The sequence below is a fragment of the Trachypithecus francoisi genome, unplaced genomic scaffold (assembly GCF_009764315.1).
Source record: "Trachypithecus francoisi isolate TF-2019V2 unplaced genomic scaffold, Tfra_2.0 Lachesis_group0, whole genome shotgun sequence".
Taxonomy (NCBI): Eukaryota; Metazoa; Chordata; class Mammalia; order Primates; family Cercopithecidae; genus Trachypithecus; species Trachypithecus francoisi.
In genome coordinates, this window is record NW_022681453.1 from 88,478,111 (window position 1) to 88,491,275 (window position 13,165).

The window sequence follows — 13,165 nt, forward strand, 5'->3', positions numbered from 1 at the left end:
ACTAGACACTAAATGATGGTTTTCAGGACTTATAACCTGACTCTTGGAATGAAAGAAGGAAATCATCCCTCTGCATATAGGCAAATTTGCTTCCTAGATGTCTGAGTGCTTGGAGCCTAGATTGAAGCTGACTCGGGCCCTTCAACAAATGGATTATTTTGGACAAGATGCTGTACATTGCCAAGGCCCCGGGAACAATAGATGTGATGACTTGTCATTGACTTATTCTGTCTCCTGAAATAAAATCCTGTATGTCCCACTGAAAGCTCTCCTATCCAACAGCCTTCATGCCAGGCCTGGTATTGTGGTGCTCAGGGGAAGATTTGGGACTAAAATATTCAGGGTGGCTGAAAGGCCTAGCCTGTGCAACAAGACAGGAATATGTTTTGGAGGCAAGCTGCCTCTTACTCCATGCCTGGGCACACACATTGCTCCTCCCTATAGAATGATCCTTTCCAGGCTTGGGATACTCAGACTTCATCCTTTTCTTTAAAAACCTTCCCTAACTCCTCAAGGTCATCTTGGCACTGCTTCTCTGTTCTTGTCCTTGACATACACCTCTGTTAGAGCAAACAGAAAATTGTTTCAGACCTATTTGTTTACATACTTCTCTTCCCCTACTAGACTGTGAGCTCTGTGATGACAAAGTCTTTTTTTTTTCTCTGAATTCCCAAAACTAAATCCCATGCTTAGCACATAGAGGATATTTGATAAGTAATAACGAAGTGAAAAAAGGAATGAAATTGAGTGAGTAAAATTGACCCAGTTCAGACGGAAGCTTTACCTCATACTCAGGGCTCTTCACCTAGGACCTGCCAGCAAATTGCTGCATGTTCCCCATCTTTCCTCCCTCTATCCAGAACACTACTTCCTAAATATTTTGTAGGTGGAATCGGGATAAAAGTGTTAAAACAGCTGTGAAAGATGGAACTGATGTGGATCGCCGTGAAAGGGATTGAGTGTCACTATTCTCACAGGATGAAAGGAGGCTGTTGTGTTGGAGCTTGTAGGATGTCCCATGCGCACAGTGAACTCTAGGTCATTTTCCCACTGCTGAAGGAGGAAGCAGCCTCCCGTCCATGCCTCTGGTGCCTATCTGAGTCAAGGCCCAGTGACATGGCCTTGCTTGGAGACTGGGCTTCACCATTTATTGTAACCTGGGGCAGCTGTGACTTGAGCTCCAGCGGCTTGCTGATCAGATTGGATGAGCCACAGGGTGATGCCTGAGTGTGCCACTTGGGGGCCCGCTCCAGAGCAATGCTGTGAGGCTGTGTGCCTTAAGGAGCAGTTTGACGGCCTTGGTGCCTGCCATATAAACCCTGGTTCTCTCCTGTCAGTAAATGTAGCTTTGGTACAGCCCACCCAGCCTGAAGAAGAACTGCAAGCACATTCCACTTCTGAGATGAACCCTAGTCCCGGCTCTCCACCGTCACCCTCCGCCATTCACCTCTCACTCCAGGGAAACAGCTGCACTGAGGAGCCAAACAATAATTGAGGGCACTGGGACAAATATGGCCTGATTAGCATCACAGAAAGTGTATCTTGAATTCCAGCCCCATTTCCTGGAGTCCTCTGAGGCTCTCACATGTGTCTGTGAGCACAGTCTGGGGCTGCCATGTGACATGTGCCACTTGCCCTCAATCTCCAGATCTACCCAGGCTTCTGAGTCCCACTCTCCTCACCAGGATGTAAATGCTATGCTATGCCAGCATTTCCGGTTGACTGTGCCAACTCTGAAAAGCCCTGTGGACTGCAGTGCAACTTCTCTTGGGTTTTGCTTGACCTCTTATTGTGGCTCATACCCACTAGGGTCAGGAACATGCATCCCTGGAGGCCAGGCCAGAGGCCCATCTGACTACTCAGCCCTGATTCCATGCCAGAAGGAAATCATCCTTGGGACAAATAGTCCTTGGGACAGACTCGTATCCTTTGACTCTCTATTGCCCAAGAGTGACTCCTTCTTCCAAGTGGAACATAAAATTCAATCTAGTCTCCTTTCGACTCTAAACACCCAGACTTGCCTGAACCTTGGGATGGATCCAGTTTTAGGAACTTATAAGTGTTTTAAGAGTGGAGGAGTCAGGCCGGGTGCGGTGGCTCAAGCCTGTAATCCCAACACTTTGGGAGGCCGAGACGGGCGGATCACGAGGTCAGGAGAGCGAGACCATCCTGGCTAACACGGTGAAACCCCGTCTCTACTAAAAAAAATACAAAAAACTAGCCGGGCGAGGTGGCGGGCGCCTGTAGTCCCAGCTACTCGGGAGGCTGAGGCAGGAGAATGGCGTGAACCTGGGAGGCGGAGCTTGAAGTGAGCTGAGATCCGGCCACTGCACTCCAGCCTGGGCGACAGAGCCAGACTCCATCTCAAAAAAAAAAAAAAAGAGTGGAGGAGTAACTGTTGAATATAGCAATCAGGGTAGCAGTATACTGGCCACCAGGCCAGAATCATGGACATTAACCCTAGGAATCTTTTTCCTCCTTTAGCCATCTTCCAGGCTTGCCACTGAGTCTCCCTGACAGCTCTCATGTCCACCCCTTCCATCCAGTTCCACTGCCTTTGCTGTAGTTCACCTTCCTTTCTCTTGCCTACACAGCTGACTCAGTCCCTAAAAATAACATCCAAATCCTTGGTATTCAACTTCTTTCATGATCTGCCCTTCTTTGCCCCTCCACTCTCAGCTCTTATTGTACCCCTTCAAGTTAAACACACCAGGCTATTGCATGCTGCCCTGATGTGGTTCTTGTTATAATCTCTATCTATAATACAGCTCTTGTCTCTACCTACTAATTAGTTCTCCTCTATTGGCACATCCTCTGTGAAGGCATTTCTCTGCCCAATGCAACCCGACAACCCTCCATCTTTCCTCACACACATAACCACTCCCTCTTCTTACGTGTCCCTCTGTGATGTTATCTAGTACTTTTTCATAACGTCTATAATTATGCTTTGATATACTTGGCTCACACATCTATCTCCACTAAGAATCAGGTCTTGTTTTCTCTCCAAGGCTGGTCTATAGTGCCAAGCCACATGATAAGTGCTTAAAAACATTTACTGAATAAATGTTTATAGAAACTTGGCAGTGTTCCTGTAAAGCCTGACTACTTTGGCTCTACATTACAGGAATCATTTCATCAGGCCCAATAACCATACCACCCCTGAGGTCAACACTCAGACCTACTGGAACTCCCTTGGAGAGAATAGTGACAGATATAAAGCAACCAACAGTTCCTGCCTCTGGAGAAGAACTGGGTTCGTATGGCAATCCATTCTCACTGGATACTTAGCTGTGAGGTGCAAAAGACTTTAAATGGTGGTGGGGATGGGGGAGTCTCAGTTTGAGGTCTTCTCTTTTACTCCATTTTATTAATATGGTTGTTTTTAATTTTAAAATTATACTTATTTTCAACACTTCCTTATAGAGTATTGTCCTTCCCTTAGCAGACCTAGAAGAAACTGCCTAACCTTGGTTCATAAAAAGATCTAGACTACCTAATGCTACCACTAACTCACATTATTACTAACTACACATACGTTAAGTTATTAATGCATGTTAACCACTTGGTTATAATTTGTAATTCATTACTCACACTATAGAATACCTTGCAGCAGGACACAACTAAAGGCCTTATATTGTAGATGAATATGTGTAATTTTAAAAAATCAAAATTGCAAGCAGTTTACAAGGAGAAATATTGAGTATCTTTAGTCTGCAACGTTTTCATTGTATTGTGAAGCTTTTTTATCTTTTGCCAAAATTGTTCATTATTTTCCATTCTCAGAAAATATAACTGACTTTAGCTCAAGCCCAACAAGAGAAACTGATCCTCTTGGGAAGCCAAGATTCAAAGGTATGTATGATTGGCTGTGAATCTCACATTTGAAAAGGCTATTTTTGGTAGGTGTATCAGCCAGTTATTGCTGTGTAACAAACCCCAAATCTTAGTAGCTTACTATAATAATAAGGATTTATTTTTCATGTGTCTGCAAGTCAGCTGGTGTCAGTTGATCTAGGATGTGTTTAGCTTAGTGGTTCTGCTTCTAGCAGCAGGTACAACTGGGCCTCTTGTGGGTTGGACTCAGGTTCACCCCACATGTGTTTACTCTGATTCCCAAGATGAACAACCAACAATGACCCAGGGAAAGCCACTTTCATAACAAGGCAAAATCAAGACGGGGAGTGTCCAAATGCAAAACCACATTTAAAGCTCCTTTTTGTGTCATATCTACCAATATCCATTGGCCAAAAAATGTCGCACAGCCAAGTTCAAATCAAGGATTGGGAAGAATACTTCTCCTATGGACATAAAGAATAGTTTTGAACAACAGTCTACCACAGTAGGAGAGATATGATATAAAGCCCAGTATTTGCATTTATAATTTTTTTCTGAAATGTAACATTTGATGAATTTTTTTTTTTTTTTTTTGAGGCGGAGTCTCGCTCTGTCGCCCGGACTGGAGTGCAGTGGCCAGATCTCAGCTCACTGCAAGCTCCGCCTCCCGGGTTTACGCCATTCTCCTGCCTCAGCCTCCCGAGTAGCTGGGACTACAGGCACCCGCCACCTCGCCCGGCTAGTTTTTGTATTTTTAGTAGAGACGGGGTTTCACCATGTTAGCCAGGATGGTCTCGATCTCCTGATCTCGTGATCCGCCCGTCTCGGCCTCCCAAACTGCTGGGATTACAGGGATGAATTTTAACATATGCATATACCCATGAGATCATCATCACAATCAAGATAATAACACATATATGACATCCAAAAGTTTCATCATGTATCTTTGCAATCCCTTTCTCTTCTTTCTCCCACTCAATCCCCCAGTGCCTACACGACAACAGGCCTGCCATACTATAGTATGTACTTTATGAAATTTTATATAAATGAAAACATACTGTATGAACTCTTTTTGTTGTCAAGCTTCTTTTATCAGCATAAATATTTGGAGAGTCATCTATGTTGCCGCATGTATATCAGTAGTCCATTCCTTTTTACTGCTGACTGGTATTCTATTATTTGGATATCCAGTAATTTGTTTCTTTAGTAAATGTGTTCATGGCATTGCAATTTTTTTTTTTACTGATAAAGCTATTATGTCCATTCATGTACACGTCTTTGTATAGACATATGCTTTCATTCCTTTGGACAAATACCTAGGAGGGGGTGGCTACAGGGCATATAAGTGTGTGTATAACATTTTAAGAGACTGTTTTCCAAAGTAGTTGTACTGTTTTACCTTTCTGTCAGCAGAGATGAGAGTTCTAGTTCCTCCAAATCCTCACCAACATTTGGTATGGTCAGTCTTTTTTTATTTTAGCCATTTTAGTAGGTATGTAATGGTATCTGATTATGGTTTTAATTTGCAACCACCTAATAATAACACTGAACATCTTATGTGCTTAATTTGCCATCTATATATCTTTTTTGCTATTTCCAATTTTTTTGCCGAATTTAAAAAATGGAGTTGCTTGCTTAATGTAGAATTTTGAGAATCTGTATTTTCTGGATACAAGACCTTTTTTAGATACATACTTTGAAAATATTTTTTCCCATTGTGTGTCTTCTAATTTTAATGAAACTCAGTGTATCAATTTTTAATACAATTCACTTTCCTTAATAGGTATAGAGCTATTCAGAATAGTTTTGGTTTTTTTTGTTTGTTTTTTGAGATGGAATCTCGCTGTGTCGCCCAGGCTGAAGTGCAGTGGTGTGATCTTGACTCACTGCAACCTCCACTTCCTGGGTTCAAGTGATTCTCCTGCCTCAGCCTCCCCAAGCAGCTGAGACTACAGGTGCCCACCACCATGCCCATAATTTTTGTATTTGTAGTAGAGATGGGGTTTCACCATGTTTCCAGGCTGATCTCAAACTCCTGACTGCCAGTGATCCACCCGCCTCGGCCTCCCAAAGTGCTGGGATTATAGGCATGAGCCACCATGCCCAGCCTGCATTTTATTTTGGGTGTGTGTAGCCTTACATTTAATATGGCTATTGATATTGGTACATTTAAATCTTCATCTTGCTATTTGCTTTCTATTTTTCCCATCTATTCTTTGTTCCCTTTTTTCCTCTTTGTCAGTCTTCTTTTAGGTTGAGTATGTTACGATTTCATTTAATCTTTTTTGTTATCTTATTAGCTGTAACTTTGTTTTATTATTTTAATGGTTGCTTTGGGGTTTATAGCATGTATCTTTAACTTATCACAATCTGCCATCCAGTGATAATGTACAATCTCACATATAAGAACCTCACACTAGCATAGCTTTGCTCCCCTCTTGGCCTTTGGACTATTATTGTCATACCTTTTACTTTTACATGTTATACACATTACAGTAAGGAGTTTTTATTTGTGTTTAAACAGTAAACTTTTTTAGAATAATAAGAAAAATATTGTGTATGTTATCTGTGTGTTTACTGTCACTGCACTTTTCATCCCTTTGTGTGGCTCCACATTTCTGTCGGCATTGTTTCCTTCCTATCTGAAAGACTTCCTTTAATATTTCTCTTAGTGTGGGTCTTCTGGTAAATAAATCCTTACAGATTTTGTATGTCTAGAAAAAGTGTTTTGCTTTTAAGGCATTTTCACTACTTATTAGATTCTAAATGATGTCTTTTATTTCAATAATTGAAGATGCTGCTCTGATGCCTCTCACTTGCATTCTTCCTAGTAGGAAATCTGCCAAAACCCTTATCTTTGTTGTTCTGTATATAACGTGTCTTTTTTTGTCTGCCTCCTTTAAGGATTTTCTCTTTATCACTTGTTTTGAGAAACTTGATGATGACCAGCATAGAGTTTTCTACATTTTTGTTGTTCCTAGGTATCTTTGAGCTTTTTGGCTCTATGGATTTAGAAGTTTTATCACATTTGGAAGATTTGGGACCATTATTTCTTAAAATATTTTTTTCTGCCACCCGCTTCTTTACCTTTACTACTCCAATTACATGTATATGAGACCACCAGAAATGGTCCCCACAGCTCAGTGATGTTCGTTATTTTTAATTTTTATCTTCTCTCCCTCTTTTTGGATAGTTTTTATTGCTACGTCTTTGAGTTCACTAATCATTTACTCTGCATTATCTTATAGGTATTAATTCTATCCAATGCATCTTTTATCTTATAGCTTTCATCTCTAGAAATTTGATTTGGGTCCTTTTTAATATCATACATGTCTTTATTAACTTTTTGAACATGTGGATTATAGTAATAACTATAATTCTTATCTGATTATTCTAACATCTATGTGAGATCTGCATTGGTTTCAATTGATTGATTTTTCTCTCCTTATTATAGGTAATATTTCCCTATGAATTTTACCTGTTAGGTGCTGGATTTTTTTTTTTTTTTTTTATTCCTAGAATATTCTTGAGTTTTGTTCTGGGATACAGTAAAATACTTGAAGCTCCTTGATTCTTTTGAGTCTGGTTTTTAAAATTTATTGGGTGGGACCAGAACTATGTTTAGTATGGAGCTAATTATTTCCCACTACTGAGGTAAGACCCAGCGCCCCATAAATTATCAACTCGAAACTATGCTTAAAGGATCAAATTACTTTTGGATATTAGCATAAGCTAAACCTATTCAGTAAGTAGATCAACACCACCCTATATCATTTGTCTCAGAGGCAAGATTTTGAATTTTCCTAGTTTGAACCATCCACATCATGGCTTTCAACCATCTGCTTATAATATGAGACCAAATGTCCTCAAATTGTATTTATGAGCTCACTTCCATCTTCTTCATGAGTTACAAAAATGTTAAATGTCAAGGGTCCTCTCTCTCACAGGTCCTCATGTGCGATACCTCCAAAAGCCTGACAACAGTCCCTGCTCCATTACTGACTCCGTCAAACGGTTCCCCAAAGAGGATGCCACAGAGGGGAATGCCACCAGCCCACCACAGAACCCACCCACCAACCTCACTGTGGTCACCGTGGAAGGGTGCCCCTCATTTGTCATCTTGGACTGGGAAAAACCACTAAATGACACTGTCACTGGTAAGATCATGGCATGAAGACTGTTATGGTGGGAAGCTTTGGTAATAAGATACCCTGGGAGTGGGGTACCCTGGGTCAGCATTGGCATGTGAAGTGTATCTGGGGAGGAGCCAAAGCTAGCAGTTTTGCTGCCTTTAAGGTACATTATTGTCAACAGTGTCATAGGATGAGAAAAGATCATCTTTGTCCTTGTTATGGGCTCCCTGTTAATTTAGATCTCTTCAGGCCGCATTCTTTCCATCTCCTCTCAGAACTCTTTTTCATACCAGGATGAAGAAGCTAGTCTTTCATTACCAAGAAAATTATATTGCTGATTAATTTAAAACTGATTTTCCTTTCACCAACCCAATTTCTAATTGACCTAGAACTTTCTTTTTTTTTTTTTTTTTTTTGAGATGGAGTCTCGCTCTGTCGCCCAGGCTGGAGTGCAGTGGCTGGATCTCAGCTCACTGCAAGCTCCGCCTCCTGGGTTTACGCCATTCTCCTGGCCTGACCTAGAACTTTCTAGCAGACTAAAGGTTACTTCAACTGTCTTAGCATAAATAAAAACAAAAACTCTGTTCCTGATCAATTTTCTGCTCATCTTAAGAAATTTTGATTCTGTTACCACCCACCAGTTCCTCTAAAATTGATTATGAAAACTAAGAAACCCCGAGATACTCTTTGAATTCGTTATACAACAATTTGATTCTCCATAACGAAGAGGATAGTCAAACAAGGAGGAGGAAAAAAGACTAGCAAGCTAAATCAGCTAGAGGATATAGCAAATAGCATAGTAGGTGAATTCCTGCCACCCAAGTTCCTGCCACGTACCTGGTGCAGGCAGGCAGGGAATGGGGGGTCAACTAAGAGGCCATCAGGAAGAGAGAGGAGCAGTGCACAGGACCAGGCAGAGCATGCAGGGACTCAGGATCTGCCAAAAACACTTCCTACTGTACATGGAAAACAGCAGCTATGTCTCCTCAGACAGAATCATTGGATCTGGGCAACTTCCAGTGTAAGCAGCTTATCTTTGCTTTAACTAGCTTTCTTTACCATGTTTTGTGAGTTTCCCTTTCTCATGCAAAGCTACCCTGTGTTTTGAGAAAGAACCCACTACTACCCATGGTTCCTAGAGATTTGCCTAGTCCTGCTTCTTTCCTTGGGACTGCGCTAATAGGTATTACGATATCTAAAAATCAATTAATCTGTCAGTATTGATTATCTACTTCCATTAAAATGTCTAAAACTCTTCATATACTGCGCTAGTAAGGAGTTCCTGTGATCATCTGAGGCTTAGTTCTCATGAAACTAAATGATCTATAAAATTTGATTTGCCTTCAAGATACGGAACATTGAGGTAGAACTGGTTAATCTAATACATTTAATTATCGAATACACATCAACTTGGATATATTCATAATATATGATTTAACTTTTTAAAGCTGAAGAATTGTCTTTTTTTTTGTATAAATGTTGAATCTCAAAAATCATGGATACAGTATACTTTATCCATCTAACCAAACTGCTTTTGTAATGCTGTTACTAAATGTTAATGAGTTGCTTGAGATCTGTCACATGATACAGAGGATTTATAACAATTTTTGTGGACAAGGACCACATCTCTTTAGCTGCAGAATTTCCTAAATAGAATTAAGTTCGTATTTAACCATAGTTCACCTAGTCCATATTTAAACATTAGAGCATTTGCCCTAAAATCCTGTTGGTTTTTCATTCCATTTTGTTTTAGTGTTCCCTTAAATACCACTTGATTTCAAACACGATTGTTTACCAACCAGCAGCTCAGATAATATAGAGATTAATCATTATATCACTTGAATTGACTTTACAAAAAGGTACTGAGATATAATAGAGTGAACTATATTCTTCTGACTGAGTTGGCTTCTTTCTTTGAGTTGATGGGGACACATATTCACCTCCAGTGAAGACATCCAGGTTCAGTTGCTTCTACATGTCCCTTCTATACCGAAGTAGAAAAAGGTACACCCAAAAAATTGGCCATAGTCTGGATCCTCGGGCAACTTTAAGTTGTTAGTTATAAGCCTCATAATCTGATAGTCCAAGAGCATACTGACATAGATTTAAATCCCAGACCAGCTTTATTTTAGATGTGCAACTTGTGTATAAAATTAGACTGTTTGAGCCTTAGTTTCCTTAGGTGTAATAATAATAATCCTCATTGTTATCAATTTATCCTGAGGAGAAAATTAAATAAGATATTTGAATATGCAGCATAAACTAGAAATTGTTAATGTTTATCAGTAGGAGCAATGTTTGTAATGTTGGTGGATTTATGAAAAGGCATTAGCACTTGAAAGGATTAAAAATGGGAAATATATATTTACAAAGCGCAAGACAAATGTATATTCAAAAGCTAGAATTGTGAAATTCTAAATTTCTTTTTAATTAGGAAGGAAGCTTCTAGATCCATTTTGAGAATTCTGATCTTCCATTAAAAAAAAATTAAATCAGCGGTTAAAACTTGAGCCAAATGGAAATCAGAGAAGACATGCAATAGATGTTTCAACTACTAAAAGGCAGGGTTAATATTAAGAAGAATGTCATACAGTTGATGAGGAATGTTCCAAGCCAAAGATGCTTTTTGAAGGTGGTTGCTTTGGTGCATAAGCAACCGGAATGTCATATAAATTGTTCTTTTGGTGATTTAGCAGCATGTGACCCTTTCCTATTGGAATCTTAATCCCTTTCTAGTCATTTTCAAACCACAACTCAAGGATGATAAATAATAATAAAAGCAGCATAATAACAGGTACCACCTGTTGAACAAAATCCATGAAAACTACTATCAGGCACTTTCCACCTGTACCTAATTTAATCCCCACAAGCAGTGTTATGAACAGATATTAACATTGTATGGATGGGAAGACTGAGATCAAGTTCAAGACAAGTGGCTTAATTTGTCTCTTTCCATTAAGCTGTTTGGTTTCTTTTTTTTTCTTTTCTTTTCTTTTTTAATCAGTTTTACTTGCATTTTAAGTCCTTCCATCTTTTTCTAACAAATATCCCTTCACAACTGAGGAAAAAATATAAAATGGACAGATTTTAATTCAGAATTCTCTCCCTTCCTCTCTCCCTTTCCAGTCTGTTAGGAGAGCCAGCTGAGAGAGAGTTTTGGATCAAAAAGAAGTCTCAGTGACAGTACTAGATAACAGTCATCAGTACTTTAATAGCTGCACCGATACTATCCAGAAACCATGGCCACTGTCTTCCAGTTTCATTTTTAATTTTCGGAAGAACAGTCATACAAAATTGTTCAGAAAAAATCCTCCTCCTCTTGGGGTTTTTTCAATATGCGATTAAAAATCTTCCTGAGACTGGGCCTAGTGGCTCACGCTTGTAATCCCAACAGTTTGCGAAGCTGAGGTGGGTGGATCGCTTGAGCTCAGGAGTTCAAAACCAGCCTGGGCAACACGGCAAAATCCTGTCTCTACAAAAAATTAGCTGGGTGTAGTGGTGCGCTACTCAGGAGGCTGAGGTGGCAGGTATAGCATGACCCCAGGAGGTGGAGGTTGCAGTGAGCAAAGACCCTGTCTCAAAAGAGGAAAGAAAAAAAAAAATCCTCCCCAAATATGAATTGGTGATTTGGGGTCTATCTGGGTTGTTCTAGTTTTTTATTTTATTTCCAATATTCATCTCACACCATTGGACTCAGTGCTAATAGCAGAAATCCCCAATATAACTTGCCAGACTTTGGCAGCCTTTTCACCTTATCTGATGCCTGGTACTTGTTTATTTCTTCATATTAATGGAGCTGATTTTGAGTGGGGTTTATTGTTTGGGTTTTTGGATCTTTTTTTAGTTCTCTGTATCATCTCATCACATGCATTAAGCTAAGTCCCAAATGAGAGCAGGGAAGTCCAATGAACAAATGTGTAAATGGCATTCTCTTATTCTAAATTTCTTTCCCTTTTCATGAGCCCTGCAAGTTCATAGAAATGTGCCTTTAAGTGAAATTTAGGCAGACCTCTATGCAGACTTTAAGGACAGTATTTTGTTTTTCAATGCAAGGAAAATAATCAAGGAAGCATAACTTATGTAGGCATTGGGTACAAAACTCCACTACTCCTATAGTTCAAAATAATGAACTGTAGTTCAAAATACTCCTATAGTTCAAAATAATGAAAAGTAGAGTTTATTATTTGATTTGCTATTTGCTGCTGTGATGCTCAACTCAAAGAAGTTTTCTGCAGCAGTACCATGTATCCAGTAGCCTTTCCCCCAACTATATTCTAAAGCCTGTAGAGCAGAGAACATGTCTACTCAGGTACCACTCTTTATACAGTGCTTTCCCCAAATGGGGCTTTGCAGCAGCGGCAGACTATCTGACTCACCTAACAAAATCAAAGGCTATGTATCCAAAGCAACCACAGGCATGGCATGGGTCTTCACTAGTTACCAGGCCTTTCTTTGCCTCTGGTAAAGGAAATGCAGAAATGGTCAATGAGCAAATCCTAAAATGCTTCTGGAACCTTCATCTGCTGACCATCCCCACATAAAAATTGCCAATGTGTAAGATCAATATGTCTCTAGAACTTCAGTCTCAATTGCTCGCTTTATGTGAGTGGCTTTTTTATGCTATTAGCTTCAGGAGCAATTAAATCAACCAAGAAATAAAGACAAGTATCTGTTGGCTTCTTCGCTTTACAGAATATGAAGTTATATCCAGAGAAAATGGGTCATTCAGTGGGAAGAACAAGTCCATTCAAATTACAAATCAGACCTTTTCCACAGTAGAAAATCTGAAACCAAACACAAGGTAAGCCACCAGTGCTATTCCAGGTAAATTCTGAGAGTGCAAAAGTTATAACCACGACAAAGGAAAGAAATTATATCATCTTCTCTGTCTTGAGGGTGGCTCCAGCTTCCATTTCACTCTTGGGTTTTCTATATATAGCACTAGATACCTCTAAAGTCATGTTTTGCAAACACTTGAATTACTGGTGGGTTTAAACACTTGAATTTACTTGGTGGCAAGATGGTGTTGTTAATAATAGTACGACATCTTTAAAAAAAAATTCGATACCAAATGTTGATATTAAAAACTAAGTCTGTGGATCAGTGATAACTGGACTGTACATGATGTAAACTAGATTGGAAGCACCAAAAAATTAAAATGCTGGAAAAGAGAGGGCAATGAAAGGACAGTCTTGTGA

At 39.7% G+C, this 13,165-nt stretch overlaps 1 protein-coding gene across 28 annotated transcripts in view; it reads left to right on the top strand.

Moving 5' to 3' along the window:
• ABI3BP (ABI family member 3 binding protein) overlaps window positions 1-13,165 on the top strand; it is a 262,627-nt gene that overhangs the window by 232,787 nt on the left and 16,675 nt on the right. For all 28 annotated transcript variants that reach the window (XM_033211435.1, XM_033211443.1, XM_033211438.1 and 25 more), the window contains 4 exons: window positions 3,125-3,253; window positions 3,784-3,852; window positions 7,782-7,991; window positions 12,660-12,768. In XM_033211435.1, the coding sequence (XP_033067326.1) occupies window positions 3,125-3,253; window positions 3,784-3,852; window positions 7,782-7,991; window positions 12,660-12,768 (517 nt within the window). The remainder of the gene's footprint in view (window positions 1-3,124; window positions 3,254-3,783; window positions 3,853-7,781; window positions 7,992-12,659; window positions 12,769-13,165) is intronic.